Source organism: Erinaceus europaeus, chromosome X, assembly GCF_950295315.1.
Source record: "Erinaceus europaeus chromosome X, mEriEur2.1, whole genome shotgun sequence".
Lineage (NCBI taxonomy): Eukaryota > Metazoa > Chordata > Mammalia > Eulipotyphla > Erinaceidae > Erinaceus > Erinaceus europaeus.
Genome location: NC_080185.1, coordinates 6,892,201 through 6,906,231, shown reverse-complemented (window position 1 = coordinate 6,906,231; position 14,031 = coordinate 6,892,201). Strand labels below are relative to the sequence as shown.

General features: G+C 39.9%; 1 protein-coding gene across 4 annotated transcripts in view; it reads left to right on the top strand.

The window, feature by feature from the left end:
• AFF2 (ALF transcription elongation factor 2) overlaps positions 1–14,031 on the top strand; it is a 637,776-nt gene that overhangs the window by 502,572 nt on the left and 121,173 nt on the right. For all 4 annotated transcript variants that reach the window (XM_060182897.1, XM_060182895.1, XM_060182896.1 and 1 more), the window contains exon 8: positions 6,034–6,130. In XM_060182897.1, coding sequence (XP_060038880.1) covers positions 6,034–6,130 — 97 coding nt within the window. The remainder of the gene's footprint in view (positions 1–6,033; positions 6,131–14,031) is intronic.

Sequence of the window (14,031 nt, the reverse complement as noted above, 5' to 3'; positions counted from 1 at the left end):
TTTGAGATACCCTGAGCCATTTCCTAAGTTACCATGACTTACCTACAAATCATTCAGTCAATCAAAATCCAAACATCAAAGCTTCGCAAGGATTTCTGCTCATGATTACTTGTTAATAGTGTTAATAATGGATATTATATCTAACTGAGATTATTTATTTTCAAACTAATCATGACACATGAAAATTTTTGTGCCAAATAGTGCAAATAGCACAAAGTGCAAGGACCCACTCAAGGATCTGGTTTCGACCCCCCAGCTTCCTGCCTGTAGGGGGCAGGTGGAGCTTTACAAGTGGTGAAACAGGTCTTTCACTCTTCTTCTCTATTGCCCTCTCCTCTCTCAGTTTCTCTCTGTCCTGTCCAATAAAAAGAGAAGAAAATGGCCACCAGGAGCAGTGGATTTATAGTGCTGGGCCCAGCAGTAATAATGTAGGCAAAAAGAAAGAAAAAGAGAGAGAGAGAGAGAAAAGAAGAAGAAGAAGAAGAAGAAGAAGAAGAAGAAGAAGAAGAAGAAGAAGAAGAAGAAGAAGAAGAAGAAGAAAAGAAAAAGGAAATTTGGTGCTTTGATGAGACAGCTAACAGCCCTTCACTTATAGAATGCTCACCATGACCTCTAATCTGTAAAAACATTGAGTTAGTAACAATTTTTTGTAGATGAGGGGCAGAGAGGAAGCACAGAGAAAGTAAATATCCTTTATCTAACTTACAAGAATTTATGATTAACCAGTCCATGAATCCAGACATCTTGGCACTATATTAATGTTTTGTGAAGTTGTGTTGTTGTTGCTGTTTTAATTTAGCATACCATCTCTCATTAGTTATGTCCTCTAAGAAAGCTCCCAAGTTCTGACTGGAGTTGGTCTGGGTTCCATGTTTACCTCAATGGTTTACTTATTGATAGTAGCGTGATCATGAATATGTTCTTACATCTTTATAAGCCTCAGTGTTTCCATCTAGAAAAGGGAGTTAATGCTAACACCTCTGCCATAGGATCTGAATTGCATGCTGGTCAAATGAGACTTTCCCTGATGTAGTAATGGATTTTCTAAATGATAACAATAGTTTATTTTACTCAATACTTAGATGAAAGTAAACACCCAGCATTGCCTGCTTGTATCAAGGGGCATGTGTACACACATACATACACACACACACACACACACACACACACACACACACACACACACACACACACACACATATGGAAAGAGGGAGAAAGAGCTAGAATGTAGCTTTTGTGACTATCATCAGTAGTTTTTAAATATTTGAGTTGTATACCTGATGAGAATGGTAACAGTCCTTATTGACCAAAATGTGTTGTGAACATTTATTTGGTCACAGTCATAAGCCTGCAACTGTGAAAGAAATGCCAAGATAATGTCTTCACCTCTAAAATGTGCAGAACATCCATTTGTTTTTTTGGAAGGACTGTCATAAATCCCGCAAATTTCATTTGTCTGAAACCAACCCTAATAGTTACCCATCCCACTAGCCAAACCCTCCCTTTTCGTTTTTCAGAGCTCAGGTACACAATGTGCTCTCATGAGATATAGCTTGAACATGTGGAGAAGCTCATGTGCACTCTGATTGGATTCCCAATCTGACCCATCTCTCTCTCTCTCTAACTTTTGAATATCACCTCTCAAGTAACACAGCCCCTCATTTCTCAGTGTAGAAGCTGCTTCACTTCCACTTTCCCACCTGGAACAAACACAGGTGGGAATCAGGAGCTTGGAGAATTGGCCTGGCTTAAGCACTAGCCACTTGTGAGTGCTTCAGTGAAGTGCTTAACTTCTCTGAGCTTTTCTTTGAGATATAAAGGCAGTTCACTATTTCATTTCTGGAATGTGCTGTGAAAAATATGGACATGAATTAAGAAACTGGGGCAGAGACACTGAACAGAAAGCAGTACTCAGCTCTGACTGGAGTTAGGAGTGAGACACAGGAAGAAGGGTTCTTTTTTAAAAAAAATATTTTATTTTCTTTTTTGTTTGGTTGCCCTTGTGGTTTTTATCGTTGTTGTGGTTATTATTGTTGTTGTTATTGAAGTCATTGTTGCAGAATAGGACAGAGAGAAATGGAGAGAGGAGGGGAAGACAGATAGGGGGAGAGAAAGTTAGACACCAGCAGACCTGCTTCACTGCCTGTGAAGTGACCCCCCCCCCCCCGGCAAGTGGAGAGGCAGGGGCTTGAACCGGTATCCTTATGCTGGTCCTTACACTTTGCACCATTTGTGCTTAACCCGCTGCCCTATTGCCCAACCCCCTCCCTAGGAGGAAGGGTTCTTTTTTTTTTAAATAATTTATTTCTTTATTGGGGAATTAATGTTTTACATTCAACAGTAAATACAATAGTTTGTATATGCATAACATTCCCCAGATTCCCATTTAACAATACAACCCCCACTATGTCATTCATCATCTTTCATGGACCTGTATTCTCCCCACCCACCCACCCACCCCAGAGTCTTTTACTTTGGTGTAATACTCCAATTCCATTTCAGGTTTGACTTGTGTTTTCTTTTCTAATCTTGTTTTTCAACTTCGGCCTGAGAGTGAGATCATCCCATATTCATCCTTCTGTTTCTGACTTATTTCACTCAACATGATTTTTTCAAGGTCCATCCAAGATCGGCTGAAAACGGTGAAGTCACCATTTTTTACAGCTGAGTAGTATTCCATTGTGTATATATACCACAACTTGCTCAGCCACTCATCTGTTGTTGGACACCTGGGTTGCTTCCAGGTTTTGGCTATTACAAATTGTGTTGCCAAGAACATATGTGTACACAAATCTTTTTGGATGGATGTGTTGGGTTCCTTAGGATATATCCCCAGGAGGGGAATTGCAGGGTCATAGGGTAGGTCCATTTCTAGCCTTCTGAGAGTTCTCCAGACTGTTCTCCACAGAGGTTGGACCAATTTACAATCCCACCAGCAGTGCAGGAGGGTTCCTTTGACCCCACACCCTCTCCAGCATTTGCTGCTGTTACCTTTTCTGATGTATGACATTCTCACAGGAGTGAAGTGATATCTCATTGTTGTCTTGATTTGCATTTCTCTGACAATCAGAGACTTGGAGCATTTTTTCATGTGTTTCTCGGCCTTTTGGATCTCTTCTGTGGTAAATATTTTGTCCAAGTCCTCTCCCCATTTTTGGATGGGGTTATTTGTTGTCTTGTTGTTGAGTCTGGCAAGCTCTTTATATATGTTGGTTATTAAACTCTTATCTGATGTATGGCATGTAAAGATCTTCTCCCATTCTGTGAGGGATCTCTTGGTTTGGGTAGTGGTTTCTTTTGCTGTGAAGAAGCTTTTTAATTTGATGTAGTCCCATAGGTTTATACTTGCCTTAGTCTTCCTTGTAATTGGATTCGTTTCATTGAAAATGTCTTTAAAATTTATATGGAAAAAAGTTCTGCCAATATTTTCCTCTAAGTATCTGATAGTTTTTGGTCTAACATCCAAGTCCTTGATCCACTTGGAATTTACTTTTGTATTTGGTGAAATACAGTGATTCAGTTTCATTCTTCTGCATGTTTCAACCCATTGTTTCCAACACCATTTGTTGAAGAGACTCTGCTTTCCCCATGTAATAATCTGGGCCCCTTTGTCAAAGATTACATGTCCATACGTGTGGGGCCTCATTTCTGGGCTCTCAATTCTATTCCACTGGTCAGTGTGTCTGTTCATGTTCCAGTACCAAGCAGTTTTGATGACAATGGCCCTATAATACAGTTTGAGATCTGGGAGTGTGATGCCTCCGGTTCTGTTCTTTTTTCTCAAGATTGTTTTGGCAATTCTAGGTGTTTTCTGGTTCCAGATAAACATTTGTAGCATTTTTTCTATTCTCCTAAAAACTGTGCTTGGGATCTTGTTGGGGATAGCATTAAATTTGTAGATGGCTCTGGGTAATATATTCATTTTGATGATGTTAATTCTTCCAACCCATGAACATGGAATATCTTTCCACTTCTTTGTGTCTTTTTCAATTTCTTTGAGTAGTGACTCATAATTTTCAGTATACAAGTCTTTCACTTCTTTGGTTAGGTTTACTCCTAGATATTTTATTGTTTTTGTTGCTATAGAAAAAGGAACTGATTTCTGGATTTCAGTTTCTTCTAACTTAGTGTTTGCATAGAGGAATGCCACTGACTTTTGAATGTTAATTTTATAGCCTGACACATTACTGTATTGCCTGATGATTTCCAAAAGCTTCTTGCTGGATTCCTTAGGTTTTTCCATGTATACTATCATGTCATCTGCAAATAAGGAGAGTTTGACTTCTTCTCTTCCAATCTGTATCCCTTATCTGTATCCAATATCTCTGATGAACATAGATGCGAAAATATTGAACAAAATTCTAGCCAACCGGATACAGCAGTATATCAAAAAGATTGTTCATCATGACCAAGTGGGGTTTATCCCCGGCATGCAAGGTTGGTTTAATATACGTAAATCAATCAATGTGATCCACCACATCAACAAAAGCAAGACCAAAAACCACATGGAAATATCAATAGATGCAGAGAAAGCCTTTGACAAAATACAACATCCCTTTATGATCAAAACACTACAAAAATGGGAATAGATTGAAAATTCCTTAAGATAGTGGAGTCTATATATAGCAAACCTACAGCCAACATCATACTCAATGGTGAAAAACTGGAAGCATTTCCCCTCAGATCAGGTACTAGACAGGGCTGCCCACTATCACCATTACTATTCAACATAGTGTTGGAAGTTCTTGCCATAGCAATCAGGCAGGAGCAAGGAATTAAAGGGATACAGATTGGAAGAGAAGAAGTCAAACTCTCCTTATTTGCAGATGACATGATAGTATACATGGAGAAACCTAAGGAGGAAGGGTTCTGAGATGGGGGTCCTTTAGCATTTTTGTGGAGGAGGTGTGATTTCATTGAGATATAGAGGAAAAAATAAGATTTTCAAAGTGGAAGGAAGGCATTCTATCCCAGATGCACCCAATGCTGAGTCCAAGCAAGAAAGGGCAAAACATGCTCAGAAAATGCCAGTCAGGGAGCCTGGAGATAAGTTCTGAATTGACATTCAATGAATAGTATTAGGGCTCCAGGACGGTGACTAGGCATTAGAGTATTTGCCTCGCATGCATGAGTCCCTGGGTTTGAACCCAACACTGCACACGCTGGAATGGTGCTCTGCTATCTATCTCTTTAATCAATAGATACAGTTTAAACTAAAAATATTTACACAGATTGGACACTGGAAGATGACTAACTGGCATTTTGATATAATAAGTCACTCCTCCTGCTGTAGCTGAGAGTCAGAGGTAGAATGTGTGGCACTGAAATTAAGATCCTTGTAGAAATGACAGACTCCATAAGTGCAATAAACAATTTTGAAAGTGCTAGTTTATCACCCATATTCCAACCAGTCACATTTTTCAGGAACCTTGCCCGAGGAGAGAAAGATTTTTTTTCTCTACATCCTGGGCTTACTTACATCTCTTGAATCAAATTTACAGAAAGAAGATGGTCATATCAATGTATCAGAAGGTTAATGACTGCCCATTTCTTACCCTGCTCTTTTGTGACCACTGAGGTGCCACAGTACAGAGTCCATGTACCAGAGAACCTCAGTGGTCTGTCACAGAAGCAGGGGCTGGTACCCTGCCCCATTCTTTCAGAGGAGCCTCAGTGTGTCTTTCTCTGTAGAGACCCAGTGCCTCATCATAGCTCTGCAGTAATTGATCAGTCCATTTATTACACTTTCAGTAGTAAAAAATATAGAATCCTGTCATCTCTGGAGATGCTGAAATAGTCCTTTTTCCCCTTGATTTAGGAGAAGGCTGAGAGGGAAGATGTGTGCAGAGGATGACATAAATATAAGAGCTCACATATCTAATTAGCCAGAAGAAACTTGGTTCCCTCTGCACCTTGACAGAACTGCAGCTGTCAGATTGTAGCTCCAATATTTTATCCTTGCTGCAAGATGTATCTGAGCGTGATTTAGAAGTGGCACCTTGTAATGTGTACACCACTGTGATTTTTCTGTAGGATGCTCGAAGACGATCTGAAACTGAGCAGTGACGAAGATGACCTTGAACCTGTGAAGACCTTGACCACTCAGTGCACTGCCACTGAGCTCTACCAGGTAGGAACAGCCTGGGGCTTAGTTTGGTACCTAGTGAGAGGCAACAAAAGGATATTGAGTGAATGGTTTGGCCACCTGCAAGCCTACCACCTGCTTCCTCTACAGGTTTTAGAGAAGGCCAAAAAAAAATAAATAAATAAATAAATAAAGCAAAGATAGAAATATTTCTGGAACACCTCTAATCAGCTTGAGCTTTCAGGGATGTTGAGCTCTTTGAAGCATGAATTCATACCGCAGGGGCAGGGGATAGCTCAGTGTAGTGAACATAGACTTTGCAAACCCAAGGGGCCAGGATTGATTACCTATTTATGAGCAAAGTGATTCCTTCTCTGGTTTCCCTCCATCCCCCAACTTCTTTCTCAAGTCTTTAACACCACTTTTCACCTCTTTGCACTCCCTCTCCTTGGCTTGCACACACATTAGTCATCCATATACAATAAAGGCTGCATTTCCCTTTCTCTTGGACCAAGTACTAGTTGGGGTGAGAAATAGCTTTATTTTAGTGATTCCTGTGTGAGGCTGAAGATACACACACATTGACTAATCTGAACAGACATGCAGATTCCCCAATCATCTTGCCCAGCTGCCCCATTTCTGAATATAATAGCTAGGATTAATACCCAGCCTTTTGCAGTATTCCTGAGCCTTCTGGCAAAAGGCATGTGACCCAGACCTATTGCTATTGAATATTCTATTCTGTATTATTAGCATATGACTTACTCAACACCAATTGGATGGCAGGCTTGTGTGCCACGTGGACTTCCTGATTTGAGCAAGTCTGTCCTCAGTGCTGCTGCTGCATCGTCTCTGTGACAGAGAAGCATCTTGAATCAGGGTTCTGGGTATGGTTATAACCTCAAATAAAGAAAATAATGGTTTACCTTTTAAAAATATTTTATATATATTATTGGATAGAGACATAGAAATTGAGAGGGGAGGGAGATAGAGAGGGAGAGAGACAAGATAGACAGAGTGATACCTGAAGCCCTGCTTCACCACTCATGAAATTTTCCCCCTGCAGATGGGGGGCCAGGGGCTTGAACCTGGGCCCTTGTACACTGTAATGTGAATGCTTAACCAGGTATGCCACTGCCTGGCTCCTGGGTTTACCTTTCTCATTTCTTTTTTTAAGATTTATTTTATTGAAGACAGGAATTTCACACTAGGCAGAGAGCAGAGGGAGTGAGGGAGAAGGAGATGGAGACGGAGACAGAGACAGAGACCAGAGAATCAGTCTAGTACATGTAATATCAGGGATTGAATCGGAAACCAAACCTCAGTCATGAAAGTCTGGTATGCCATAAATTGAACTATTTCCCCAGCCACCAGACTTCTCTTTTGAAAAAATCAGTGCCTACAAAAGTTCTTTCTATGGTGAAGCCTGCTATAAGTTTTAAAATGGAGTGTTTCAAGGGAATTCACTATCATTTCAAGGTAATTAACAAAGACAGAATTTCACATTTACTAAATATTTTGTGAGATGACTGCAAAGCAAAGTTTGGGGAAAACTCTCAAGGCTTCCTTAATTCATTCTCATCTACAATTTTTAACTATATTAGAACTTCCATTCAGTATGAGTAAAAAATTAAATATACCTCCACAAGTTTTTTGACCAAAACTTTCCTCTTCTCTGTTTTCTTCACTCCATCCTACTTGAGTTTTGGACACTACAAAATAATTGTATCTTCCCAACTTTGGGGATTTGCCAAGGGCACACACAATTGATTACCAGGGGCCTGATGTACATTTCCTGAAGACAATCCATCAGTTTTCTATTTGAGTCATAGGCTTCACAGCAAACACAAAATACACCCTGAAATTCCAGTGACTTCCTTTCCTGCTTTCTACATTTAAGCTATCAGTGACAAGAGTTTGTCACTTGTAAATAAAGCCAAGAAAAGTCCTCCATGATCACTGATTTTGACATATGCAACATTTCATTTTAATGAAAATTCTGTCAAAGCATTAATTAACTCTTATATGAGCCCAGTGCTCTGCCAGTCAAGTCATTTTTCCCTCACAAAGGTGTGGTATTCAGTGTAAAGGATCCTGGGCTTCAGTCTCTATCACACAATAGCTGCATGACACTGAGCAGATCACCTCACATCTCTAAGTCTCCAGATATTTGGGATAAGATAAGTGGTCTCAGCCAACTTGTAGATTTTTGAAAAAAATTATTAGTGATTTATAAGATCATATGATGTTAGAGGTATAGTTCCACACCATTCCCTCCACTAAAGTTATGTGCTCCCTTCCCTTCCAACAATAACCAGCATAGTTCTCCTAAAGTATTATATATGTGTTGATTATATACTTATTCAAGTTTGTGTGTTGTAATTCTTTGTATTACACATGAGTGAAGTCATATGGTAGCTGTTTTTCACTGAGCATAACGACCCCTAGTTTCATCCATTTTGTCCCAAAAATACAATATCATCTTTTTTGGGGAGGGGTACTGTTCTTCTTTCTTTTTTTAAAGTTTATTTATAAAAAGGAAACATTGAGAAAAACATAGGATAAAAGAGGTACAGCTCCACACAATTCCCACCTCCAGAACTCCCTACTCCATCCCCTCCTCTGATAGCTTTCCTATTCTTTAACCCTCTGGGAGTATGGAACCAAGGTCATTGTGGGATGCAGAAGGTGGAAGGTCTGGCTTCTGTAATTGCTTCCCCGCTGAACATAGGCGTGGACAGGTGGATCCATACTCCCAGCCTGCCTCTGTCTTTCCCTAGTGGGGCGGAGCTCTGAGGAATCTGAGCTCCAGGACACATTATTGGGGTTGTCTGTCCAGGGAAGTCTAGTTGGCATCATGCTAGCATCTGGAACCTGGTGGCTGAAAAGAGAGTTAACATATAAAGCCAAAAAAATGTTGATTAATCATGAACCTAAAGGCTGGAATAGTGCAGATGAAGATTTGGGAGTCTCTGTTTTGTAGGTAGTTAGTAGGCCTATTTTAGTTATATTCCAAAGGGCCTGTGGCTATACTAGTTTTTTTTTTTTTTTCTTTTTTCCCCTGAGCCTGAAATCTAAAATGCAGGTGGATCCAAGTTATTGTCTGGGGAGATGATGTCATAGCTGCATAAAGGAACAGAAAGCTGGATCAGGGAATAGAATAGCTCCTAAATATGGGAAAGGTGTATAGATATTGTTGACTGTAAACCCCATTGATTTGATGTGATCTGGGGACCATATTCAGCTTAGGAGCCCATGTGACCTCTGCATCCCTGTACATCTGAGCTCACATTCTGTGGTCATGAGTAGGAACGTTCCAAGCTGCCCCAGTATCAGGACGTATCTTCCTCAGGTGTAGCATAGAGTATGTTGTCCATCCTTCCTTCAGAGGATGGAACATTCTCTACCATTGTTGATCCAAGTTGAGGACAAGGTCCTATGGGGTCCCACAAAGGGGTCTATTGTGTTGTTCCTGTTAGAGATGACTGGTAACAATGGAGAGAGGGACTTATTCAAGGTCTAGGCCCATCATGTCTCTTTGGGAATCTGAGAACTCCCCGACTAGGGCCCCAGCTGATGGGGTGGCCTGACAGTGACTAAAGAGTCATCAGTAAAGTATGCCAGTCTCTTGCCCTTATTCAGCTCTTGCAGTCCTTGCTTTGATAAGGTTAGTTTTGGAGTGGGTGAGGCAAGAATAGCAGGAAGTAGGTGAGGAGGGTATCTAATTTTAAGTAGACACTATTTCACAATACCATCTTTCATAATTGCCGAGTGCTCCATTGAGTACATGTCCCAAAACTCCTTGATCCAGTCATCAGTTGATAGGAATTTAGGTTGTTTTCATATTTGGCTATTGTGAATAGTACAGCTATGAACATGAGAGTGCATAGGTACCATTGAATTAGTGTTATTATCTCTTTTGGATAAATGCCTAAGAGTGGAATTGCTGGATCACAAGGTATTTCCATTTGTATTTGTTTAAGAATTCAACATACTGTTCTCCATAGCGGCTGTACCATTTTGCACTCCCACCAACAGTGTAATAGTGTTCCTCTCTCTTCACATCCTCAGCACATATAGTTTCCTCTTTCGTTGATGAAGAACTTTCACAGAGGTATGAGATGGAATCTCAATGTGGTTTTAATTTTCATTTCTCTAATGATGAGTGAAGTAGAGCATTTCCACATATGTCTGGGGGCCATGTGTATCTCTTCTTTAGAGCACTGTCAAAGATTTTTAGATGAGAATGTGTTTTGAAAAGTATAACCACTACACAAATAGGTGGTTATTCTTCCATGACCCTTTTATACACTAACTGAAAGCTATCTCTCTTACATACATTGGCAAATAGTGCCCTTCATTTTGTCTTTGGCATTTCTAGGGTTTGGTGAAGAATTAGTTGAATAACATAACTAAGCCCCCCTACCTAGTGTATCTATCAGATTTGATGGAACTTTATCACTTATTTGCTTTGAGAAGTTGTAAACCAGATATGTGAGGAAGAAGGAACAGGATGCAATGATACCATACCAAATTGTCTTGGAATTTTATGCATTACTAGGGGCTGGAAGGTGGCACACCTGCTGAACACACACAGTGCCATGTGCATGGACCTGGTTTCTAACTCCAGGCCCCATAAGCAGGAGGGATACTTTACAAGTAGTGAAGCATGGCATAGGAGTCTATCTCCCTCTACCCTCTCTATTTCTCTCTTTCCTATCAAATAAAATATAATAAATAAAATATTAAAATAAATTAATAATATATTTAAAATAAACATGCAATTCTAAAATACTTTTATTATTCGCAGGACTAATATTGGTAGAGATTTGAGTCATGCCTTTTAATAGCATGTTTTCCATTATATTTCTTTTTCCACCACTTTATTGGGAAGTTAATGATTTAAAATGTAGTTGTTGACACTTAGGCACAACCTCTCATCTCCTTCTGCACTATTTCTGTTCCCTTTCTGTACCTTGGAGAAATGGCTTAAATGACCTGCTGTCATGCTGTACTAATCTTGGGTTTTTTTCTCAGGGGAACTCCATGAATGGGAAAGAAATAATCATTTGAGGTTGACATTGGACTATTCTGTTTTTATCAAATTATACAGTGGTGCGGTTGTATAATACTGTACTTAGTGTCTACATAAAAAATACATATTGCATGCAAGGACCTGTATAAGGATCCCGGTTCGAGCCCCCGGCTCCCCACCTGCAGGGGAGTTTCTTCACAGGTGGTGAAGCAGGTCTGCAGGTGTCTATCTTCTCTCCCCATCTCTGACTTCCCCTCCTCTCTCTATTTCTCTCTGTCCTGTCCAACAAGGCCGACATCAATAACAATAACAACAATAAAACAACAAGAGCAGCAAAAGGTAATAAATATTTTAATTTTTTAAAAAAAAATACATATTGCAACTGGCTATTCTTTTTCAAGTTAGGTATCAAGAGCATGGTTGGAATGAGATTATGTAATACCCATTAGCCTTGACTAGAATATTACCTCTCAGATATTGCTCTTGGCACAATAGATCCTACCCTGACCTTCCCCAGAAAAACACTTTCAGAGGTGCCATTTTTGAGCTGGTCATTGAGCCAGGCAGTAGTGCTGTGAGGACTCCACTGGTGGTTAGCTTTAAGGTAAGGTGATTCACCAGCACAGGCTACTTTTCAGTGTGCCAGTATGTGGGTGCTAAAATCTCTGATAAACCTTAGTTTTCTCTTTGGTCAAATTTGTCTTCTGTGTTCCTCAGAATTAAAAGAAAATGATGGGTTAAACCTCAAATCAATTTTCATTTACAGCTGAGAAGCAGTTATTGATGCGGTGCTTGTGGTTCAATAAAAATTCTAAAGATATAGACCTTGTGCTTCTCTGTCAATAGAAGCAGCCTAATCAGTCTCAAATGTTTTTTTTAACAAAGAAATTGTTTTGACAGATTTATTAAAATTACTGTCTTTAAGTTTTTAGCTAGCCATCATTTGACCCCTTCCAAAGGCAAAATTCTAGAACCTTTGTAGTGGCCAAACTCCAGAGTGTCTCCCCAGCACATATTCAGAAAACCAGATAAACATCTGTTTAGCATTTCATTGAATGATAACATGGTGTTTGAATTACGCAGCCCTACACATGTAATCTGTTGTGCTCTGGTGGCAGGACGGTTTGCGATGCTCAGATCGCATCTTGTCATCGTGGTCTCATGCCACGTTGCTGTTAGAGCCAATGGATTTGGAAGTACAAAGGCCATGAAAGAAAGAGGTGCTGTTAGAAGCTGTGTCTAGGACAATTACTATTATCGCCCTCTTATTATTTTTTTCATTAGGTTTTTATTAGTGATTTGATGTTTACTTACAAAATTATTATTAATGTGAATTCAAACTATAACTTTTGATTACTTCATCACAAATTTGGAAAATGGGTACTATAATAGGAAGAGTTTACATGGAGAATAGCTAAAGGACTCTGGGTAAAGCTGGAAGGTAGGGGTGTTGGTAGTTTATAACTAGATCTGAGAAATTTGAATTTGCATTGAACACAAAGCCATGCTAATGACTTGTGTCTGCATACATTGTCTTGATTAGCTCCACATACCAGCTTGATTTTACCCTATGTTTTTCTGCTTAAGCGTTGCCCTGGAACCCTTAGAATTAGGCACTGCATGTCAAGCCTGTTAGAAGGACTGTGCTGGTTTTTCAGCTACATGTTAGCAGCAGACCTACACCTCCGCCATGCTAAGATGGGCAGAAAATTAGTCTTCTCAGCCCTACCCAATCCACTTCATCATTTTGTGTGTGTGTGTGTGTGTGTGTGTGTAGTATATCACTATTTGCTGCATACAAAACAGCTTGCTTTTAATGCAGGTTCTTGCATTTGCTTTTGAAATGGATCCCATTTTCTTCCTCTTTTTGCTATTTGTTTGCTTTTGTTGTTGTTGGGCAAGTTTACTGGTCAGGTTGTTATTTCATAATTGAGAATGAGATAGATTCCATGGTAGCAGAAAATCAGAGCCTTCTGCTAGCTCTGGGACTCCTTCTACCTGTGATGCATATTGAACTTTCCAAACATAGTAGCCAAGGTAAATTAAAGCCCACTCTGAGGGTTTAAGATTTAGCTAATGAGGAAAGATGCAATAAAATCTGCTCCTGCTATCAGCTGGCCCTTTTGAAGTTGGCACGCTGTCATGAATGCATTAGTTGTGACAACAGATCCTCTTCCCTACTATACTCGGCCCTATTTTTTAGCCATGGTTCTCCCTCGCGATGCTGAACAAGTTGTTACCTCCCCAAGGTTTCACTGCATTTCCATTTACTTTGTTATCAGCAGAGAGGCTGGGGGAAGGCCTCTTTGGTAATGACACCAACGTGGTACACACAGCAAGAGAGGTCAGCCTGTCAGAGCTCTAGAAACAGCAGATGGATTAGGATGAAACCAGGTGCGAAATCACTTTGATAGAGTCTTTTAATGTAAACAGTCTATCTGTCATTGCTGTTCATTGAAAATCCCCAACTCCCTCCCCCCACAAAATGATAGTGTATGGGCTGTTCAGGGCACAGAATGTAGTCGAATCAAATCGGCCCATTGTCATACTCTAACTATCCAGCAATTAGAGACGAAGAGGACATTTTAATTTATTCACTAACAACAGGAAAGTAAATAGGATAACATATAAGGTTAATAGAATAACATTGGCCTCCATATTCCCAAGACTGTGCTTCCCATTTGGCTGTATTAGCATAGAGACTGGATTAATCAGAAACTGCTTAGGGCTTGTATGATGGGATTTTTAATATGCTTGAAGCAAGTCTTCAGCTGCTTAGAAACCTGCATGCTGAATTTCCCCCACTTGTAATTAGGTCTTCTACATTCCATGCCAAATATTTTGATTTGTAATCTCTACAGATTGCCTTTTTATTGTAATCTCAAGAAAATGCTTTGAGCACAGGGAGATG